General features: G+C 35.1%; 1 protein-coding gene across 1 annotated transcript in view; it reads right to left on the bottom strand.

Moving 5' to 3' along the window:
* Window positions 1–35: 35 nt before the first annotated feature.
* LOC107723899 (ubiquitin-like modifier-activating enzyme 1) overlaps window positions 36–20,114 on the bottom strand; it is a 39,122-nt gene continuing 19,043 nt past the window's right edge. Inside the window, exons 20-23 of the mRNA XM_016532626.1 lie at window positions 4,404–4,505; window positions 3,168–3,259; window positions 1,937–2,065; window positions 36–578 (exon numbers count right to left, since the gene is read on the bottom strand). Of these exons, the coding sequence (XP_016388112.1) occupies window positions 542–578; window positions 1,937–2,065; window positions 3,168–3,259; window positions 4,404–4,505 (360 nt within the window). The 3' untranslated portion in view covers window positions 36–541. The remainder of the gene's footprint in view (window positions 579–1,936; window positions 2,066–3,167; window positions 3,260–4,403; window positions 4,506–20,114) is intronic.

The following is a 20,114-nucleotide window of genomic DNA, read 5'->3' as shown; positions in this document are numbered from 1 at the left end:
TTCAATACATTTATTAAAGAAACAGAATAAACAAGTCTTACAGTTCATAATCTCCCATATTTTTAATGCTAACCAATGTTCAATTTGTTTGGCTCTCCTAAGATTGACCAACTCCATTCAACTGCAATCAAATTATTTGAACCCTTCTATTTCATGTGTATAAGTCTCTTAAAGAGTTGTGCAATAGCTCATAGTTTCAACATGCCACCAAACAGCTCATATACTGTGCAAATATTATACTTCATTTCTAAAAGTCAGTAATGAAGTGGAATGCACTCTTCAAAGGCTTCACTACAGAATGATAATGAGATTTTGATTTTTTTTTAATCTTAAGAATTTTACTTTAGAATTTGAAGGTTTGTAACCAGAATACAATAGAAAGAAAAAGACCCAGCTGTCAAGTGTTTTTGTGAATGAGATCCACTGCTGTAATGTGATTAGGACTGAACGCACACAAATGTGTCTAAAGGTGATTAAATTAATTAACTGAAGCAGATGCAGCTCATTTGGGTCTCTGGCTCTGCTCTGGAAGTGTCTTCATTCATGCTAATAGTGAGGTGAGGGGTGGGTGGTCAGGACTGCATAACAAAGGGATGAGGGCGGGAATTAACAAACAACAGGGGTCATATTGATACAGGACACATCATGTTTAAAAGAATTAAAGATATTTCACTTACAGACAGTAAAATAATGAGATTCTTCACAAAAAACTTTACAGATCAAGTTTTACACTGCAAAATAGTCTGATCTTAATCAGTATTTGTCTTGTTTTCTAGTTGGCAAGATATGTTTACTTCAGACTTTTTCAGTGTTGGTAACACTTTACAATAAGGTTTAATTTGTTAACGTTACTTAGTTAACATGAACTAACTAAAATTAACAATACTTCTATCTCTTAAGCATTGATTAATTTCAATATTTACTAATCCATTTTTAATATCAAAAGTTGTATGTGTTAACATTAATGCATTGTACACTGAACTGCAGCTGTATTTTGATTAACATTTAAAAAGACTAATAAATGTTTCCTATTTTTTTTAATTAAAAAGATTTGTAATAATTTTAAAGTTTTAAATAAAACCAAGATTACTGGAGTATGTCTTGCAAGAAAAAACAATTTAAGTTTTTAATGTTTAATTCACAATTACTTGCTGCTTCTTTGTGAAATTTACTAGAAATTTCTGACTGATTTTTTTTTTTTTACCAGTGTAGTTAATACATTAATGTTAACAAAAGAGACCTTTTTTTTAAAGTGTTACCAGAATGTATATAAGATAGTTTATTTTGTTTTTCTCTAGGCAATATTTTTAATTAACAATACTTCTATCTCTTAAGCATTGATTAATTTCAATATTTACTAATCCATTTTTAATATCAAAAGTTGTATGTGTTAACATTAATGCATTGTACACTGAACTGCAGCTGTATTTTGATTAACATTTAAAAAGACTAATAAATGTTTCCTATTTTTTTTAATTAAAAAGATTTGTAATAATTTTAAAGTTTTAAATAAAACCAAGATTACTGGAGTATGTCTTGCAAGAAAAAACAATTTAAGTTTTTAATGTTTAATTCACAATTACTTGCTGCTTCTTTGTGAAATTTACTAGAAATTTCTGACTGATTTTTTTTTTTTACCAGTGTAGTTAATACATTAATGTTAACAAAAGAGACCTTTTTTTTTAAAAGTGTTACCAGAATGTGTATAAGATAGTTTATTTTGTTTTTCTCTAGGCAATATTTTTTATTTGTTTTAAGAATCAACTTTATTAAATCTACCATGTTTATTATTTTTTGCAGTGTACAAATGCACATGATTTTATGACTGTTCGGCTTATAAATCTAGAATCAAAGTTAATAGAGACCGCTTAATAGCTGACATCTTATTAAGGTGATAATTCGTTCGTAGACGTAAGGCTCTGGTCTCCAGCATCACCTGAGCAGGTATCTGATGAACAGGACGGTCTGGAAGTCCTCATCCTCTTCAAACGAGGGAACGATCTCCAACATCTGCTGGTGATCTGGAATCTCATGCTTAGTTGCAGTGCGCACCAAATCAGTTATGCTGCATAAACAATAAGTTCATCAATGAGTAAAAATACCACTTCTCTTTTTAGACTAAATCAACGAAGAGCCAAAGCTTTATAACCAGCATTATCTTCAGTGTACTTACATAAGATACTGTTACATAAGAATAGTTGCTGTGAATTAATGTAGAGAGTGTTTATTTATGTAACGGTGTGGTATGGAGTCGCTCATAATTATAGAAGAACAGGAAGGTCACTGTTATGCTTAAGTAACATCGGCTATGTTGAGAATGAAGTACTTGCTTACAGCACAGAAACTACAGTGCATACTATCTTTCAGCAATCAAATAATGAGTTAAAAAGGTGTTAAAATATTAGTTTATATTCTGCTTCATTTGACCACATTGTGGTTCAGTAAACAATGTAGTGCGCTCTGGCTGTATACTGCACATTTTGTCAAATGTAGTATAGTACATGATGTCTATTTAGTGCAGAACATTTGCATACTGTGCACAATATACACTGTCGGTCAAAAGTTTGAAAATAGTTCAGATTATGTTTTTTGAAAAAAGTAATTTGGTTCACCAAGGCTGCATTTATTTGATCAAAATACAATAAAACATTTAAATATTATTACAAGTATAACTTTTATGTTGTACCAAACTTTGGACCGTTTTCACATGCTTCTGTATCATGCCAAATGTTTTACAGAAATGTATACTGTATGAAGAAATGGCAGGAAGGAGCAGCACTTGACACGGGTAATACATTTCTTTTTTCTCTCTCTCTGTTAATTGTCATCTGAGACCAATTTTAGTTCCATCAGGAAGAAGCCGTGAATAACCTTGAGATCTCTCAGCAGACTGATGTTAGATGCACACATGCATGCAGAGGGGAGTGAGGGGTTAATGAAGGCTTCAAATGACCATTATGCTGGAAAGCCTTAGGAAAATCCCCATTATCCCAAAATAAACACTAGGGGACAAATGTCTCGAAATCTCTCAGTCTAGACAGATCTAATGACATATTGCTCTAGAATTCAGGTTAATATTATGCAGGTAAACATTCAATATAACATACACAAGATTAATGCAGTGTGGAATATTTCCCTGAAAAACAGCTGTATGTCGGCATACACACCTTAGCTTCAGGCGATCAGTATGATCCGAGAGATCACTGTACAGTACAGCAGTACCATAATACAAGCCAGTGATGCTCAACTTATGGTTTTCCTGAAATGGGAAAGAATTATTAATTCAACTAATTCAATAGACATTCTGTGTGCCCGCAAACATGTGTCACTCATTGTGTGTTTTCATCTAGACTGTCTGATTTTTTAGTTAACCAATTTCCTACATGCACTGCTCTTCAAAAGTTTGGGATCGGTACAATTTTTTAAATTTTATTTAAGAAATCAATACTTTTATTCAGCAAGGATGCATTAAATTTGGCCAAGAAAAGAATCTTGAAAAGAATGTATCATGGTTTCCACAAAAGTAATAAAAAACATGTTTTACTTGAGCAGCAAATCAGCATATTAGAATGATTTCTGAAGGATCGTGTGACACTGAAGACTGGAGTAATCTGATCACAGGAATAAATTACATTTTAATATATATATATATTCAAATAGAAAACATCTATTTTAAATTGTAATAATATTTCACAATATTACTGTTTTAACTGTATTTTTAATCAAATGAATGCATCCTTGTCGAGCATAAAAGACTTCTTTCAAAAACATTTAAAAAATCTTACCGACCTCAAACTTTTAAATGCTGGAGCATGTATTTATGTGGCACAAAATCAGTTCTAGTTCCAAAGAAAAGACAAAGAAGATTTAAAAAACTGGTGTGAGACTGAGTGTGAATGGTATCTGATGTCTTTTAAGTGTCTGATGTTGACAGCGTGTGTGCCTTAACCTTAATGTGTTTCAGCAGTTCCTCCAAGGTCATTTCCTTTTGACCCTCATGCCGGCCCTAATCAGCATATTAGAATGATTTCTGAAGGATCGTGTGACACTGAAGACTGGAGTAATCTGATCACAGGAATAAATTACATTTTAATATATATATATATTCAAATAGAAAACATCTATTTTAAATTGTAATAATATTTCACAATATTACTGTTTTAACTGTATTTTTAATCAAATGAATGCATCCTTGTCGAGCATAAAAGACTTCTTTCAAAAACATTTAAAAAATCTTACCGACCTCAAACTTTTAAATGCTGGAGCATGTATTTATGTGGCACAAAATCAGTTCTAGTTCCAAAGAAAAGACAAAGAAGATTTAAAAAACTGGTGTGAGACTGAGTGTGAATGGTATCTGATGTCTTTTAAGTGTCTGATGTTGACAGCGTGTGTGCCTTAACCTTAATGTGTTTCAGCAGTTCCTCCAAGGTCATTTCCTTTTGACCCTCATGCCGGCCCTGCACCAGGAAGTCGTCCCAGAGAGAGTACCGCCGCCCCGCAACCTGCCGACAGACACGACACACCGGCTCTAAAACACATGCTTAACAAACATTAACACTCATCTGCACTCTCAGTTGAGGATATACGCTAGTTATCCCATGCATACTACCTCTAGTTCACTAAGCTGACCGAGTCTGCATGAACTACATGGATGTGGCGTTAACAGCTGATATAGATCTTGTTAACCCTGCTGACACATTTGCAGCTCATGTCTTGGACGTCAAACAAAGTTCAGGTCAGAGGTCATATAACACCAGAGACAGGATAAACAAAAAACAATGAATGTGAAAAAACCCCCAACTATATTTATTATAATATTTTGTGTGATTTCATTATAAATTTGACATTACAATGTAAGGTTTGCAAGCAGTTTTGGTCTTTCCTCACTGAAGGATCTTGACAAAAAATTTTGCATCTCACATGAACTGACTTGCTTAAAAAGACTTTACTAATACTATTCCTGAGGCACATTGCAGTTCCTACATTACAGTAAATTTCATGTCCATTTGCACAAGTTTGAATTATTCTGTGCATCAAAAATTGGTGTAGAAACAATTTTCACATGGAAATTGCTAGTAAATTTTACAAATAATTACAAAGAAACAGCAAGTCACAGATTGAATTGAACAAGAAGAAACACTGAAATAGTATTTGCTAGTACAACATACTCCAATAACCTTTTTATTTACTACTTAAAAAACAAACAAACATTTTTTACAGTGTATATTGGTAAAAATGAATAGAGAACATACTACAAACATCTCATATACAACCATTTGTCCGCAGCTTATAAATTATGAATGATAAATTCAAAGACATTTTTCATTTATGCAAAAAGTTTGCCTGAGGTGCAATGCATTAAAATGTAAAAAGATTTTTTTTCTTTTTGGAAAGAGGACAGCTATGGAAAGAGGAAGTTCAGTCCTGCTCAATAAAACAGATCCATGTCTTGACTTGATCTTGCTGACAACATTTCAAACATACTGCATGTAGAAGTATGCATAAACCTTCAGCTAAAAATACACTGCTTTCATGTGATCAAGTACAGCACTAAATACAGATCCCAAAGCCAGGCCTCACATTCCTCCAGGAGCAAAGGATCTTTGATAACTTTTATGGCTCTGTACTCTTACTGTATGAGCAAGTGACTCATCTGCATTTAATTTTATTTTGTCCTAAAATTAAAAATAATTTAGAATTGATTACATCTCCAGAGCTACCAATGAGCAATAAAATTGTCCTCTGGGTTAGTTAATTTTACCACCAACCTGAGACACAACACCTGTCTGCTGTAGACATGCAAATCAGTTATTTCACCTCTGCTGGACTTCGTACCTGTGTGTGAAATACATGGATTTCATTTGTTTAAGGAAGCTGTTCTTCCTGGGCTCATAATAATAAGCTAATAATAAACTAATACCATAATTTATTTATTTATTTTTATTTAATATATATATAATATATATATTAAAATAAATGTCCTATGCTCACCAAGGGTGCATTTGATCAAAAATACAGTAGAACAGTAATATTGTGAAATATTATTACAAGTAAAAATAACATTAAAAAGTTTTTTTAATTCAAGTAAGTTCAAAAGAACAGAATGTATTTGAAATAGTAGTATTCCAAATCTACTGTAACATTAACAAACATTTTAAATTACTGACACTTTTGATCAATTTAATGCATTTTCTGCTGAATTTAAGTATTAATTTCTTTAAAAAAACATTACTGACCTCAAACTTTTGAATGGTAGTGTAAATCAAAGTTATCTAACCCAGCATTATCAAAAATATTTGCAGCATTGAATATAATGGTATAATTCAAGTCTTCAGAAATGTTGCCAGGGCAGATATCACTGTCCAAAAGTGGTAGGGGTCAAGTTCCCTACTCAGTCCTGTAAATAGCAAGAGTAGCATGTGTTTTCAACCACAGTAATTTGAAAACCAATCAATTTGTCATGCTGTGCCGACACCGACCACATTGCACTGCATTCACCAGTTATATCTACTCCACCCAATCTGCGGCCATAACTTCACTTTTAGAAGTTAGACTTTCTCTCACACTGTTCGTGTGCTGATATCTGTGATATTACTGCATGGCATCTGTCATCTTTGACTACTTCTATGGTTAATATCAAGGTTGAAATGAATAAAGACACCATATACAATACATAAGATAAAAGCAATGCAATCATTTCAGGAATGGATGAAACCTCAATGCATGCTAAGGCTTCTTAACTAAGAAAGTAGGGGTCAATCTAACCACAAAAGAAAGGGTATACTGACAGCGTTAACCTCTCAGTGGGAGGGTTAAAAATAAGCATAGTAATGTGGAAACCCGTTAGTCTTTGGGAAAGATGCAAATCCTATTTGAACACATCTAAGCCAGTAGAAAGCCTCCTCAGATCCAAGTGTTTCTGCCATAAACCTTCATAATCCCATAACTTGATTGTCTTAATGCTTGACTTATCACCACTACCATTCAAAAGTTTGAGGTCAAAACACCACTGATAAACACATTATGGGCACCAGAGATTGGGACTTGGCTGGGATCTTTTTATTGTTTTTTTTCTAAGTTAATGTTGAAAAAATATTATGCATAGACTATGGTATAAATGCTTTTGTCTGCAAAATGCTCTATCCATTTGCATTAACGATCAGTGGAAAAATGTGTTTGGGGTCAGTAAGAATTTTTTTTTTTTAAAGAAATTAATATTTTTATTCAGCAGTGACACATTGATAGTGATAGTAAAGACATTAATAAAGTTAATTTCTATTTCAAATAAATGCTTTTTTTTTTAGCTTACTGTTCATCAAAGTATTCTTAAAAATGTGGTGGTTTCCACAAAAATATAAAGCAGCACAACTATTTTCAGCATTGATTATAATCGGAAATGTTTCTTGAGCAGCAAATCAGATTTGTGAAGGATCATGTGACGCTGAAGACTAGAGTAATGAAGCTGAACATTCAGCTTTGCATCACATGAATAAATTACATTTTAACATATATTCACATTTAAATTGTAATAATATTTCACAATATTACTGTTTGTACTGTATTTTTGATAAATAAATGCAGCCTTTTGTGAGCAGAACAGACTTCTTTCAAAAACATTCAAATAATCTTGCTGACCTCAAAAATAGTGTACAGTATGTGATCTAAATAGACGCTAATTTTACACTTTGTGAGAAACAAACGTTAAATCTTCAAGAAGTAGTCATTCAGCACATGCTTTTAACATATACAACATCAGTATCTTTCTTGTGTTCAAACAAGAGGCATTGTTTGAATGTCTCGGTCACTTGTTTTAAATACAATGAAACAGAATGAAGGCTCCAAAATGTCAAGCTCTAAAATCACAAATAAAGTTTTAAATGGAGAGACAAACAAAATATAAAACCAGAAGAGAATTGTTGAATCTTGGTTCTTCATACCATCACCACTTGTTTGCTTACTGGGGTTTTAAGGTGTCGCTCTATGTAAAATGGCTTTAAAATAATCTCATTAATAAATTCCAACTGTTCCTCTTAGTTTTTATTTTTTGAAATGCAGTATATCTTATACAGAGCGCTGTTCTGTTGCTATAGTCCATGGAGGATGAAACTATGAAATTCTGGGCCAAACATGTGAGGTCATCACTCTCAGAATGGAGCTCTGCCAACATTCTCATCTGTTCTTCATAAACTCTATCACAGGCTGCATTGTAAACGTGGCTTTTTCCCCACTCAACATGTGTCTCTGCAGTGCTCATGCCATAGAGAAGAATTTGAAGGAACACACAACTGTTCAACAACATGTTTTGAAGATTGCATTATGAATGCATTTACCAACTAGAAAATATGAGTGACTCCAGCACGTGTGAAATGTTAAAGGGAGTACATACAAAAGACCTTATATCTAGCGGTGGACAAACGACTAAGAGTTGAGTAGAGGCTTGATAGCAATTGTTGAGTGACTGCTTGATGTGGCCTGCAACACAATGGCTGATTCTCAGAGACAGGAAACTTGCAAAGGGTGCAGCATGATAAGTCGCCCCTTCCTGCATGTGGAATAAAAATGGAATGGCTCACGTCCTTCGGGGTAGAAAGAATCATCGCCAAAATTATAACAATGGACTCATTCTCATAACCTATACAGCTGAAACTGTTTTTAGAGTCCTTTTCAATCCCTAGACACTCAGGAGTTTTTCCAATGCCGTAAGAAGAGTATAGAATAGGGTTTTGTTGTTAGGGAACCTTTTGAATAAGTTATTATTGTGGTATCAAATATTTCAGATAAACCTGCCTTTAAATAGCATATTAAAACATGCCGTAAAAATGAACTGACTGGCCACCTTTCAAGTCAGTCAGACAGGCCCTTACTTTCTAAGTGGACAGTTCTTGGCCAGAACAAGATGAAAAATTAAACTTCGTCATGATAGTCTGGCTGTGCAAAACTTGCATCTGTTCATTTTTGAGTAGATAAGCGTACAATCATCTTTCCAAGTGTGCTAATGGCAATCCGTGGGATGTTTGGGAAATTACAATTTGTCTTATGATGATCTTTGAAAGTCCAAACTTCAGTGTGTTGAATCACCCACAAAAGTCCAGTGTGTAAGCTGAAAGGCATAACTGAGGAAACACATGGCCTCGAACAAACAGATGAACATGAACAATCCATTTCCTCTGGAGCTCTGTAACTCTGTTGCTACAGTATAAAAATGATCAGCTGATTTGTCCAAGTCACTTCTTTAACGTCATGCAAAAGGGGATTCTAGCCATGAAATGAGTCCTTTGACGTAACTGGTGTCTCCAAAAGTCAATATGTAGCCTGAGGGGCAAAATATGGCAGCCAGCTGATACACAATGCTCAGCCAAAACACAGCTGAAAAACACATTATGGGCACTAGAGATTGAGACCTGGCTGGAATCTTTTCATTGTTTTTGTTTTCTAAGTTAAAGGTGAAAAAATATTTTGCATGGTATATGCTGTATAAATGCTTTTGTCTGCTAAAAGCTACACTGACTTGCATTAACGATAAAAGGAGAAAATGTGTGCATGCATATATATATATATATATATATACAGTATATAAATCACTACTGTTCAAAAGTTTGGGGTGAAGCAGACTTTTATTCAGCAAGGATGCATTAAATCAATCATATAAAACCAGAAGAGAATTGTTGAATCTTGGTTCTTCATACCATCACCACTTGTTTGCTTACTGGGGTTTTAAGGTGTCGCTCTATGTAAAATGGCTTTAAAATAATCTCATTAATAAATTCCAACTGTTCCTCTTAGTTTTTATTTTTTGAAATGCAGTATATCTTATACAGAGCGCTGTTCTGTTGCTATAGTCCATGGAGGATGAAACTATGAAATTCTGGGCCAAACATGTGAGGTCATCACTCTCAGAATGGAGCTCTGCCAACATTCTCATCTGTTCTTCATAAACTCTATCACAGGCTGCATTGTAAACGTGGCTTTTTCCCCACTCAACATGTGTCTCTGCAGTGCTCATGCCATAGAGAAGAATTTGAAGGAACACACAACTGTTCAACAACATGTTTTGAAGATTGCATTATGAATGCATTTACCAACTAGAAAATATGAGTGACTCCAGCACGTGTGAAATGTTAAAGGGAGTACATACAAAAGACCTTATATCTAGCGGTGGACAAACGACTAAGAGTTGAGTAGAGGCTTGATAGCAATTGTTGAGTGACTGCTTGATGTGGCCTGCAACACAATGGCTGATTCTCAGAGACAGGAAACTTGCAAAGGGTGCAGCATGATAAGTCGCCCCTTCCTGCATGTGGAATAAAAATGGAATGGCTCACGTCCTTCGGGGTAGAAAGAATCATCGCCAAAATTATAACAATGGACTCATTCTCATAACCTATACAGCTGAAACTGTTTTTAGAGTCCTTTTCAATCCCTAGACACTCAGGAGTTTTTCCAATGCCGTAAGAAGAGTATAGAATAGGGTTTTGTTGTTAGGGAACCTTTTGAATAAGTTATTATTGTGGTATCAAATATTTCAGATAAACCTGCCTTTAAATAGCATATTAAAACATGCCGTAAAAATGAACTGACTGGCCACCTTTCAAGTCAGTCAGACAGGCCCTTACTTTCTAAGTGGACAGTTCTTGGCCAGAACAAGATGAAAAATTAAACTTCGTCATGATAGTCTGGCTGTGCAAAACTTGCATCTGTTCATTTTTGAGTAGATAAGCGTACAATCATCTTTCCAAGTGTGCTAATGGCAATCCGTGGGATGTTTGGGAAATTACAATTTGTCTTATGATGATCTTTGAAAGTCCAAACTTCAGTGTGTTGAATCACCCACAAAAGTCCAGTGTGTAAGCTGAAAGGCATAACTGAGGAAACACATGGCCTCGAACAAACAGATGAACATGAACAATCCATTTCCTCTGGAGCTGTTTAACTCTGTTGCTACAGTATAAAAATGATCAGCTGATTTGTCCAAGTCACTTCTTTAACGTCATGCAAAAGGGGATTCTAGCCATGAAATGAGTCCTTTGACGTAACTGGTGTCTCCAAAAGTCAATATGTAGCCTGAGGGGCAAAATATGGCAGCCAGCTGATACACAATGCTCAGCCAAAACACAGCTGAAAAACACATTATGGGCACTAGAGATTGAGACCTGGCTGGAATCTTTTCATTGTTTTTGTTTTCTAAGTTAAAGGTGAAAAAATATTTTGCATGGTATATGCTGTATAAATGCTTTTGTCTGCTAAAAGCTACACTGACTTGCATTAACGATAAAAGGAGAAAATGTGTGCATGCATATATATATATATATATATATACAGTATATAAATCACTACTGTTCAAAAGTTTGGGGTGAAGCAGACTTTTATTCAGCAAGGATGCATTAAATCAATCTAAACTGTCAGTAAAGACATTCATATAGTGTTGCAAAAGATGTCTATTTCAAATAAACGCTGTTCTTTTAAATTTCTATTCATCAAAGAATCCTAAAAATGTATCAGTTTCCTCAAAAATATTAAGCAGCAAGCCTGTAGAAAGCCTCATAAGCCTCAGAATGATTTCTGAAGGATCATGTGACACTGAAGACTGGAGTAATGATGCTGAAATTCAGCTTTACCATCAAAGAAAAAAACAAAACAGAAAACTGTTATTTTAAAATGTAATAATATATCACAATATTACTGTTTTAGTGCATATATAGTGCATTTCAATCAAATAAATGAAGGCTTGATGAACATGGAGTGACAAATGAAACAGTGACTAACCTTGTTTTGTTCTTGAATATGTAACTCCCTGAAGTGCAGAAACAAATTACCTCTGAGTAGCATTTGAAGGGAATAAAAAAAAAAAAAAAAAAAAAAAAAAAAAAAAAAAGACCTGACCGCAAACTTTTGAATGTTATTGCATGCTGTGATGCATTTACATTTATACTAAACATCAATGTAGAAAAATGTGTAAAATTCTACAGTAAATCAATGCTTTTTGTTTAAACATTAAGTTTGGTACCATTTGCTCAACTGTTTTTGGTTGGTTCAATTCTCTTTCATCAACAAAAACAAGACTGATCGCTTTACTGTTTCAGAAAAAGTGAGACAGCTGAAAGTGTGTCTGTCGTTAGGAAATGATTATTGATCTGTCTTACAGGAATCCCCTGGGGAGAAAAACTGAGGGACAGATGGCCGTCACCAAAACTCTTCTGAAGGACCTTTCTTGATGTTTGACCACAAGAAGAAACAAGATGTCAGAGTGATGCATTTTACCACAAACAATGGCCTCAAAAGGTTCTTGGCCACTTAAGTTACACTTAAAAATGTATGAACGTCATTGCACTGGATCACAAAATATCAAAGCAACTGCATTTATGTTAAAGGTTAAAGGTGCCATAAGCTCAGTTTTCAAGCAAAATATTTTATAAAAACCTTCATACAGCCAATACAAGTCACCAAAACATCAATCGATTGAAAGACATTGAGCAAAAATAATGAAGAAAAGTAAAGTTAGTTGGAAAAAGCCAGAATGCCATGTAATACAATGACAATTAGACAATTTTAAATACTTTTTGGGCCACTGTATACAGCAAAATCAGATACCATAGCCTTCCAGGCTGAATATCTCCCTTTAATCTCCTTAAACTCATGCATATCCCCTTCTGGAACAGAGCGGGGTAACAAAGGATGGAGAGGGGTGACAGCATGGTAGGCAGTCTCCAGAGGGTTTGACACTTACACTCCAACTATAGCCCTTTCTACAAAAGGCCCATTGACGTGTTAAAGAGTAAACAGAAGTCTAGCTCATTGTCCTGCCAATGAGGCGCTCCCCACCTGACTGACGGCTCGTGCCAGAAGGAGTCAGTCAATAGAGTTTGTTTCTTACAAATGGTGCATTTTGTCCCTTTGACTGACACACACACACACACCACAGCAGCGATAAATAAAGCCCATGTAGGCCTGTGCTGAAAGGGTATAATTCTCCTTGGTGTAATCACTGGTCCCATAAATTCAGAAGGCTAATCACTATTGTCACATAAGTACAAGACAACACGCTTTGAGTTCAGTGTGTTTTTACAGTTTTTCCTTGTTCGACTCGCCAGTGCATCTGAATAGCCTGCTGATTGTGATCAATAATTGTTTCTGTGTACATCAATATCATTGATTGGCTTCTATTAGCCAGTCCAGGGGTCAGGGGTGTCATTGTGTTATGTAATGTAATAGGATTGTACTAGACTGCTCACACATGGGCACAACAAGGGCATCTGGAATCACAGATGCGTGAATAAATAGTGTTTCCTTTCAGAAAAAACAAACTGTGGAGTACCATGGTACAGTGTTGGTAATATCAGGATGTATCTAATATCAGCAGCAAAAAGTATTGCTGGTATTCTTGGAAATACCATGGAATACATTTAAAAAATATATTTTTTTAAATTATAAAAACATTTTGAAGTAGAAAATTTGTTTTTAACAAAGTCCCTATAAGGGTATTCTATAGTCTTTGTTTTTAATTCAATGTGTTGCTGTTTCTTTGTAATTGTTTGTGAAATTTACTAGGACTTTCTGAGTGAAAATGGTTTCTACACCATTTTTTTCAGTGCACACTGTAAATAATTATTTTTCAAAGTTGTAAATAAAACAAAGGTTATTGGAGTGTTTTACAAGAAAATACTATTACAACATTTCTACTTTAAAATGTAACATTGAATTCAGTGTGTTACTTGACATTTCTTTGTAACTGTTTGTGAAATTTACTAGTATTTTCTGAATGAAAGTTATTTTCAGTGTACTATTTAAATTACCATGGTACATTTTACTATAATCACCTTGTTTTATTAAAATCATATAAAAACAAACAATACTTGATTCTCATTGGTCAGTTGCGGAATTCTGAGCTCAAATATTTTTGTATAACAACCGCTAAACAGTACAACCATATTAGTTCTAACATATAAAGTCTAAAACTGTGACAAAAGTGCAGATGAAAAATGTTAGAGCATTATGGGAACAGAAGGGAAAAACTCATGATGCATACCTACGTAATTGGTTTAAATGGCACAGAGGCCATAATTATACAAAATGGTGCTAATGTTTGCCCTCAACTGATATGGCTGAGTGAAAGCTGAGGATGGTGACGAGAGTAGGCAAACAGACAGGAAATGTCTGGTGAGGCCTGGAGGTGTCTGGACTCATGCAGACGGCTCAAGGGTCAGCAGTGATGTTTTCATGCCTAAGGCTAATAGAATGACGTTTGTATATCAAGATTAGACAATAAAAATCCAGCTGCCATGCATTTTTGTTTTGGGAAGACTTCTGCAATGTTTGCAGAGCAGATGCTAACATTAACAAAGAGTACCATGGTATTACCATGAGTGGAATAGAAAGGTCAATGAAATACAACCCTGATCGAAACATTTGCTTGTTTACATGGATTCCTGACCTATCAGTGTAACTGACACACATATTTTGAGATAAACTATAAGTAGGAGCATCAGTAACAGCATAGAGACTAACCACAGTTGTGTTATGTTTCCCTCTTTCACAAGTTACAGTTCTGCTTTCCATGCTGTTGATGTTTTGTTTATGAAGTGACTCTGTTTAAATGCGTACATAGACAGTAAATGACACTTCCCATGTTCCAAAATGAAAATGATGTGATCTTTCCAGCTATACATATGCATGGGTAGAGAACCTAGGGCTGAATAACAGACGAAGCAACACATGGTCTATTCCATTTGTGAGAGAGAGCAGCTGCCATGAATACATATCTATGCGAGTTGGCAGTCAGTTTGAGTGCCATTAAAACACATGCAGCTCTCAACAACATGTGAAACATGCTTTCTGGAAAGATGATTTTCATAGAAAAAAAGATTAAGTAATAAATAAATCAATCTAATATTCAGAGTCTGTTATGACTGAACAGACTGTGTACTTTCCCCTCATAAGACATAACAACCACATTATACTGATAACATAATTATTCATCAGTGCATATGCAGAAAAAGTATTTGACTTCAAGTCAATAAAGTGTACCATATATTTCTTGGGATCTCCAAAGCATATCATTTGGACAAGGTTTATGAGTCAGATTCATGATCAATAAAAATGTATCATTCCAGAGCATTCCAAAGAATTCCAGTTATTAGAGGAATTACAGTGAATTTGCACGGCAAGGAAACACTCTCCATTTCCTCAACTGATTACTCTGCAAGATAATGTCTTTTTATTTATGGCCAGGGCATTAATCTAGATGTGACTGTGCCAAATCTGTTCCAAGACACCACTAATGGTCAATTATTACGCATAGCATGAGTAGGCAGTCATTCGATTTAGTGAAAAAAGTCGCTTTGGACAAATGGAGTACTAAGGCTCTGATAAGGTCAGATTTACCCTCTTGGGTACCCTCTTTTTGCACGCTGTGCAGGCATGCTGCAGCAACAGAGCACTCAGTAGCTTGAGATATTTGCCCTGTAGGAATGAAAGTAAAGCATGCCAAACCAATCAAAGATGGTTTGTAATTTGCTCAAAGTCTTCAAAGAAAAAAGCCAACCAAGCCAACTGCTCACAGTCTTTTAATCATTATACAAGTATAGGCAGATTCACATTTCATATAGCGAGCAGCACTTTTGAAACACCATATATTTCAGTGCAGTCTGAGCACATCACATGTTAAAGAGACTTTATCTGGTGAGAAGTGTGATATTGATGGTGTTTTCACAGACCAGCCCTGCCAATTAAGCATACTGTGGCTTTTACGGTCTAGCTTGGATTCTTGGTGGACATGTTTGCATGAAAAGCATCTTAATTGAATAAGTGTTTTCATATGTCTGTTTTATGGCCAAATTCCTCTATGTTTAGCAAATGGCATTGCATTGCTGTGTTGATGAGCATCATAGACACAAACAAATGCCAGCAGACTAAACAGCTTGTTTACTTTCTTCTCATAAGGCATTATCACCAAATTCTACTGATAACACAACAACCAAGCCGCCCTGCAACAAAACAGTCTGGATTTTGAAACTCTGATTAAATCTGTTGATTTAACAGACAAATAAACACATAATTTGGGGATGTTGTGTACACATTCCCTATTTACTTTCTTAACACACATTCCTGGCCTTATTGTGCATTATTTATCAGTGTATGTCTTTCTAAAGAAATATTTATCTTGAAGTCAACAAAGTGTATTGCTTGGAATCTGTAAAACATGCAACTTTATGCATCAGTTTCATGATTAATCTATTTCTCTAGTATTCTCTCAGCGTTTTCCATCAGGTACACACATGGTTTCTTAGTCTAAGATTAGCTAATCCAAACCAGAACTTTCCCCATCTAATTTAAAGACTGACTCCAGAGGCACTGCTGCACATGGAGGGAGAATTATGGGAAAGCTCGTCTTTCCTGCACTCAACACTGTGGGTACTGAAAATTTTGTGGCCTGTGGTCTGATTGATCCCGACTACCAACGAAAAATCATTGCTGGGAGAAAAAGTTCAGAGTCAAGACTATTGGGATAACTGGTGATGGGCATATTTCGTCAAAGTCTGGTGCACTTTGCAGCTTATTCTGGTCAAGAACTGTTCACTTAGACAGAATGAGACCATCTGCAAGACATTTGACTGCCTAACCTAAGTGAAATAGCTGATACCACAATAATAGCCTAAAAAAATAACTGCTATGCATCTATCCAACTATCCTTCCATTTCTAGGCAGCAGGAATCCTTCATGATTTAACCCTCTTGGTGTGGTCTTGTGATGGCAAGCCATGACACAATGCATGACTCTACTATTATGTGCTGCGTGAAGTACGGCTTAATGATTCCACCATGCAGACATATGGAAAGTATGCAATGTTACTTCCAAAGCAATTACTTTAAACGGCCACACACAATTTTTGGCAAACATTCTGGTGCATGTCTATGAAAAATTACCATTTTGTTTGAATGAAAACCAGAGGGATTTCTGTGCTCACTCAACCGTACGATTGTAATAAAAAAAAGTTTTGAAGATCAGAGAAGAAGAAAGACTCAAGGGTAAAGCAGTTAAAGATTAAAGCTAGAAAACTGATGGCGATACTTTTAACAACTTTAATTACGCCTCTTTTTAAGTAGGAGAGTGCTAGAGGTGTAAATTCAACAATTCATCAACAGATGAACTGTTGAACAACAGATGAATGTGTTTTCAGGCCTGATTAATCATTGCACACAGATTTGTACTTCCAAAATGCAGCATTGAGACGTTCATAGAGTTACTGTAATCAAACCTCATTTGCTCACAAGGCTGCATTTAATTAATCAAAAATACAGTAAAATCATTAAAATTGTAAAATATTATTCCAAGTTAAAATAACTGTTTTCTATTTGAATATACTTTAAAATGTAATTTATTCATGTGATGCAAAGTTGAATTTTCAGCATCATTACTCCTGTCTTCAGTGTAACATGATCCTTTAGAAATCAAATATGCTGGTTTGCTGCTCAAGAAACATTTCTTACTACCAATGTTGAAAACAGTTGTGCGGATTCATATTTTTTGTAAAAATTACTTTTTAAAAGAACTTTTTTATGAATAGAAAGTTTAAAAGAACAGCTTTTATTTGAAATAGACAAATGAAAAGTCTCAATTTTATTCAATATCACTCCAACAGAACTGCAGTACACATTATGGGAAGCATTAACAAGTCTATTTCATGCTCAGTTCTTATCTTTAAATTGTGCATGACCTCAAATTTTGCAATACATTAAACATGTGCATCATCCTCCTTAACACTTCATCAAGATGTCATCATGTAAAGTGGTTAGGATGTTGTGTTTGTGCATCGTTAACAAGGCAAAGCTTTAACGAAGACCAAATGCTCGCTGATGAAGGTATACACAGCTCAGCTCTATTGTCAGTGCTTATTATGCAAGTGAGAGCACTCTACAGTAAACACAGAAGGAAAAAAGAGTGAATGAGTGAACATGTAAAGACTCAATGTTTTGAAACTCCATCATAAAGGGAACGCTTGAGAACAAAGAAGTGAGAAGAAGCTTTGGGATTGAGCAGATGGGCTTTGAAACCTCCATTTCTCCCCACACAGCCTCCTTCTTTCTTACTTGGTCCCTCTCTAAGAAGCTGTGAATGATTAAAGGAATAAAAATGCAGCCACAATGGAGCTCAAGAAAATCTGGTTCTAATAGAGGAGTTTCCTGCGATGGCAGGAAATAGCTGTCATTTCTGCAGGGTTCACTTTCTGCCTCTTTACTCTTTTCCTCTGTCGTTCTCTCTCTTTCCAATCAGTCGTAATTCATAAATGGCCAAATAAGGTGGCACACATCATATCCAAATAAATGCTCTCACCTCATAGCTTACGGTACGATATCAACTCAGCAGACACAACTAATTCATTATGTAAGTTCAAGAGAAAAAGTTGAGAAAAAAGTTTTCCCCGTTTCCACAAAAATATTAAGCAGGACAACTGTTTTCAACATTAATAATAATAATATAAAATATTTCTTGAGCAGTAAATCAGCATATTAGAGTGATTTCTGAAAGACTATGTGACACTGAAGACTGGAGTAATGATGCTGAAAATTCAGCTTTGCATCACAGGAATACATTCTATTTTAAAATACACACAAATATAAATTAGCTATTTAAATTGTAATTTGTTAAACTGTTTGTTTCTTCTTCTTCTTCTTCTTTTAAAAACATTACAAAATCTTCGTGACCCCAAACTTTTGAAATGTAGTGATATGGTACTGAATCCCTAAAAGTCATGAACAGCATAAGATGACTTAACCAGACAAAAATTTATTAACTGTGGCTATAAAGAGAGAGAAAGGCTTGAATTATAAATATCAAAAGCGTTACAAGCACTGCCAGATGTTTGCTTCACCGCCGAGGACCCTGACATTAACGCCTACAGGTGAAAAGCCAAGCTGCCAGAAATGGTTTTATTAACAGAAGCATGTTCAAACATGAAGGTCCATTTTCTTTACCGATTAACCCTGTAAAGATTGACAACCTTTCAGACCTTTAGTCCCTGTTTAACCATGTGATCAAACCACCTTTTGAGGTGGTCATTTATATTGTAAACAGTCATGCATATGCATGCATCCAGGACAACATCAAAAGATGGTACAAAACCTCATGTTTAAACAGATCTGAAGTGACATCCACACAAAACCTACAAAAAATTGAGCCTTGAAGTTCCAGTAAGCAAGCAAAAAGCGACTGTGACACGGACAAACGGGTGCTCAGGTAGTAGAGGGAAAGATCTTCAGAGGAACCAGACTCACACAAGTGATCGATGGAGACACAAGCACACCAGCATCCCATGATGATGACCAGCATCTAAAAGAAAACACATGCTGGTCTTTTCTGCAGGGTTACGACAGACAGAGTCTCATAAAAGGCCTTGAGAGGCTGCTAATAAGGACCTGAAGCTGCCACAGCAATAACCCCAGCAGGCAGAGCACTAGGGTCTCACTTCAGATAAAGGCACAATTTCCCATTGTAACACTACACATATAGTAGAATGCTGCATGCTGGGAAACAAAATCACCATGGTAAAATACTGATGCATCATAGTCAGTGCACTAATGTGCGCTAAATGGATGGTTATCCACAATAAATATGGGCTTCTTTATGTTATTAAATAGATACTGCAGTTTAAATGTAAAGAAAAATGGAAAACTCCCATTGTGACTATCAGTTTTATAAAAGACATATTTATATAGTCCTAAAACAAGGTCTGTAACACTAAACCAGGTCATTCTCATGACACAAGGATTGATAAACGAGTTCTCTGAAACTTGTCTTGAGAGTGTAAAAATAGTGGAGGCTTTTAAAAAGGATGTCCTTGGTAGAAAACAGGAAGCTACAAGCATATCCATCTTTCCTCAGACTAGATTTCTGATGACAGTTTCACAAGTGTATCTTTTTTATATATAGAAGAAACCTCTTAGTCTGTGACCTGTCAAATTTCCATAATTCTGCTTTTTTTTTTCTTGCGACCATGTGACTTAAAAGTTAATTTTAGCAATCAACTGACTGTTATGCATTATCAATCAGTCAAATCTGTCTCTCCTTTGTGTTTCTTTTCTCTAAATCCATGAAATGTTCCAATTGGACGCTGCGTG

Source organism: Sinocyclocheilus rhinocerous, unplaced genomic scaffold, assembly GCF_001515625.1.
Source record: "Sinocyclocheilus rhinocerous isolate Xijiao unplaced genomic scaffold, SAMN03320098_v1.1 scaffold875, whole genome shotgun sequence".
Taxonomy (NCBI): domain Eukaryota; kingdom Metazoa; phylum Chordata; class Actinopteri; order Cypriniformes; family Cyprinidae; genus Sinocyclocheilus; species Sinocyclocheilus rhinocerous.
The sequence above is the reverse complement of the archived record's forward strand: the minus strand, read 5'-3'. Positions and strand labels throughout refer to the sequence as shown.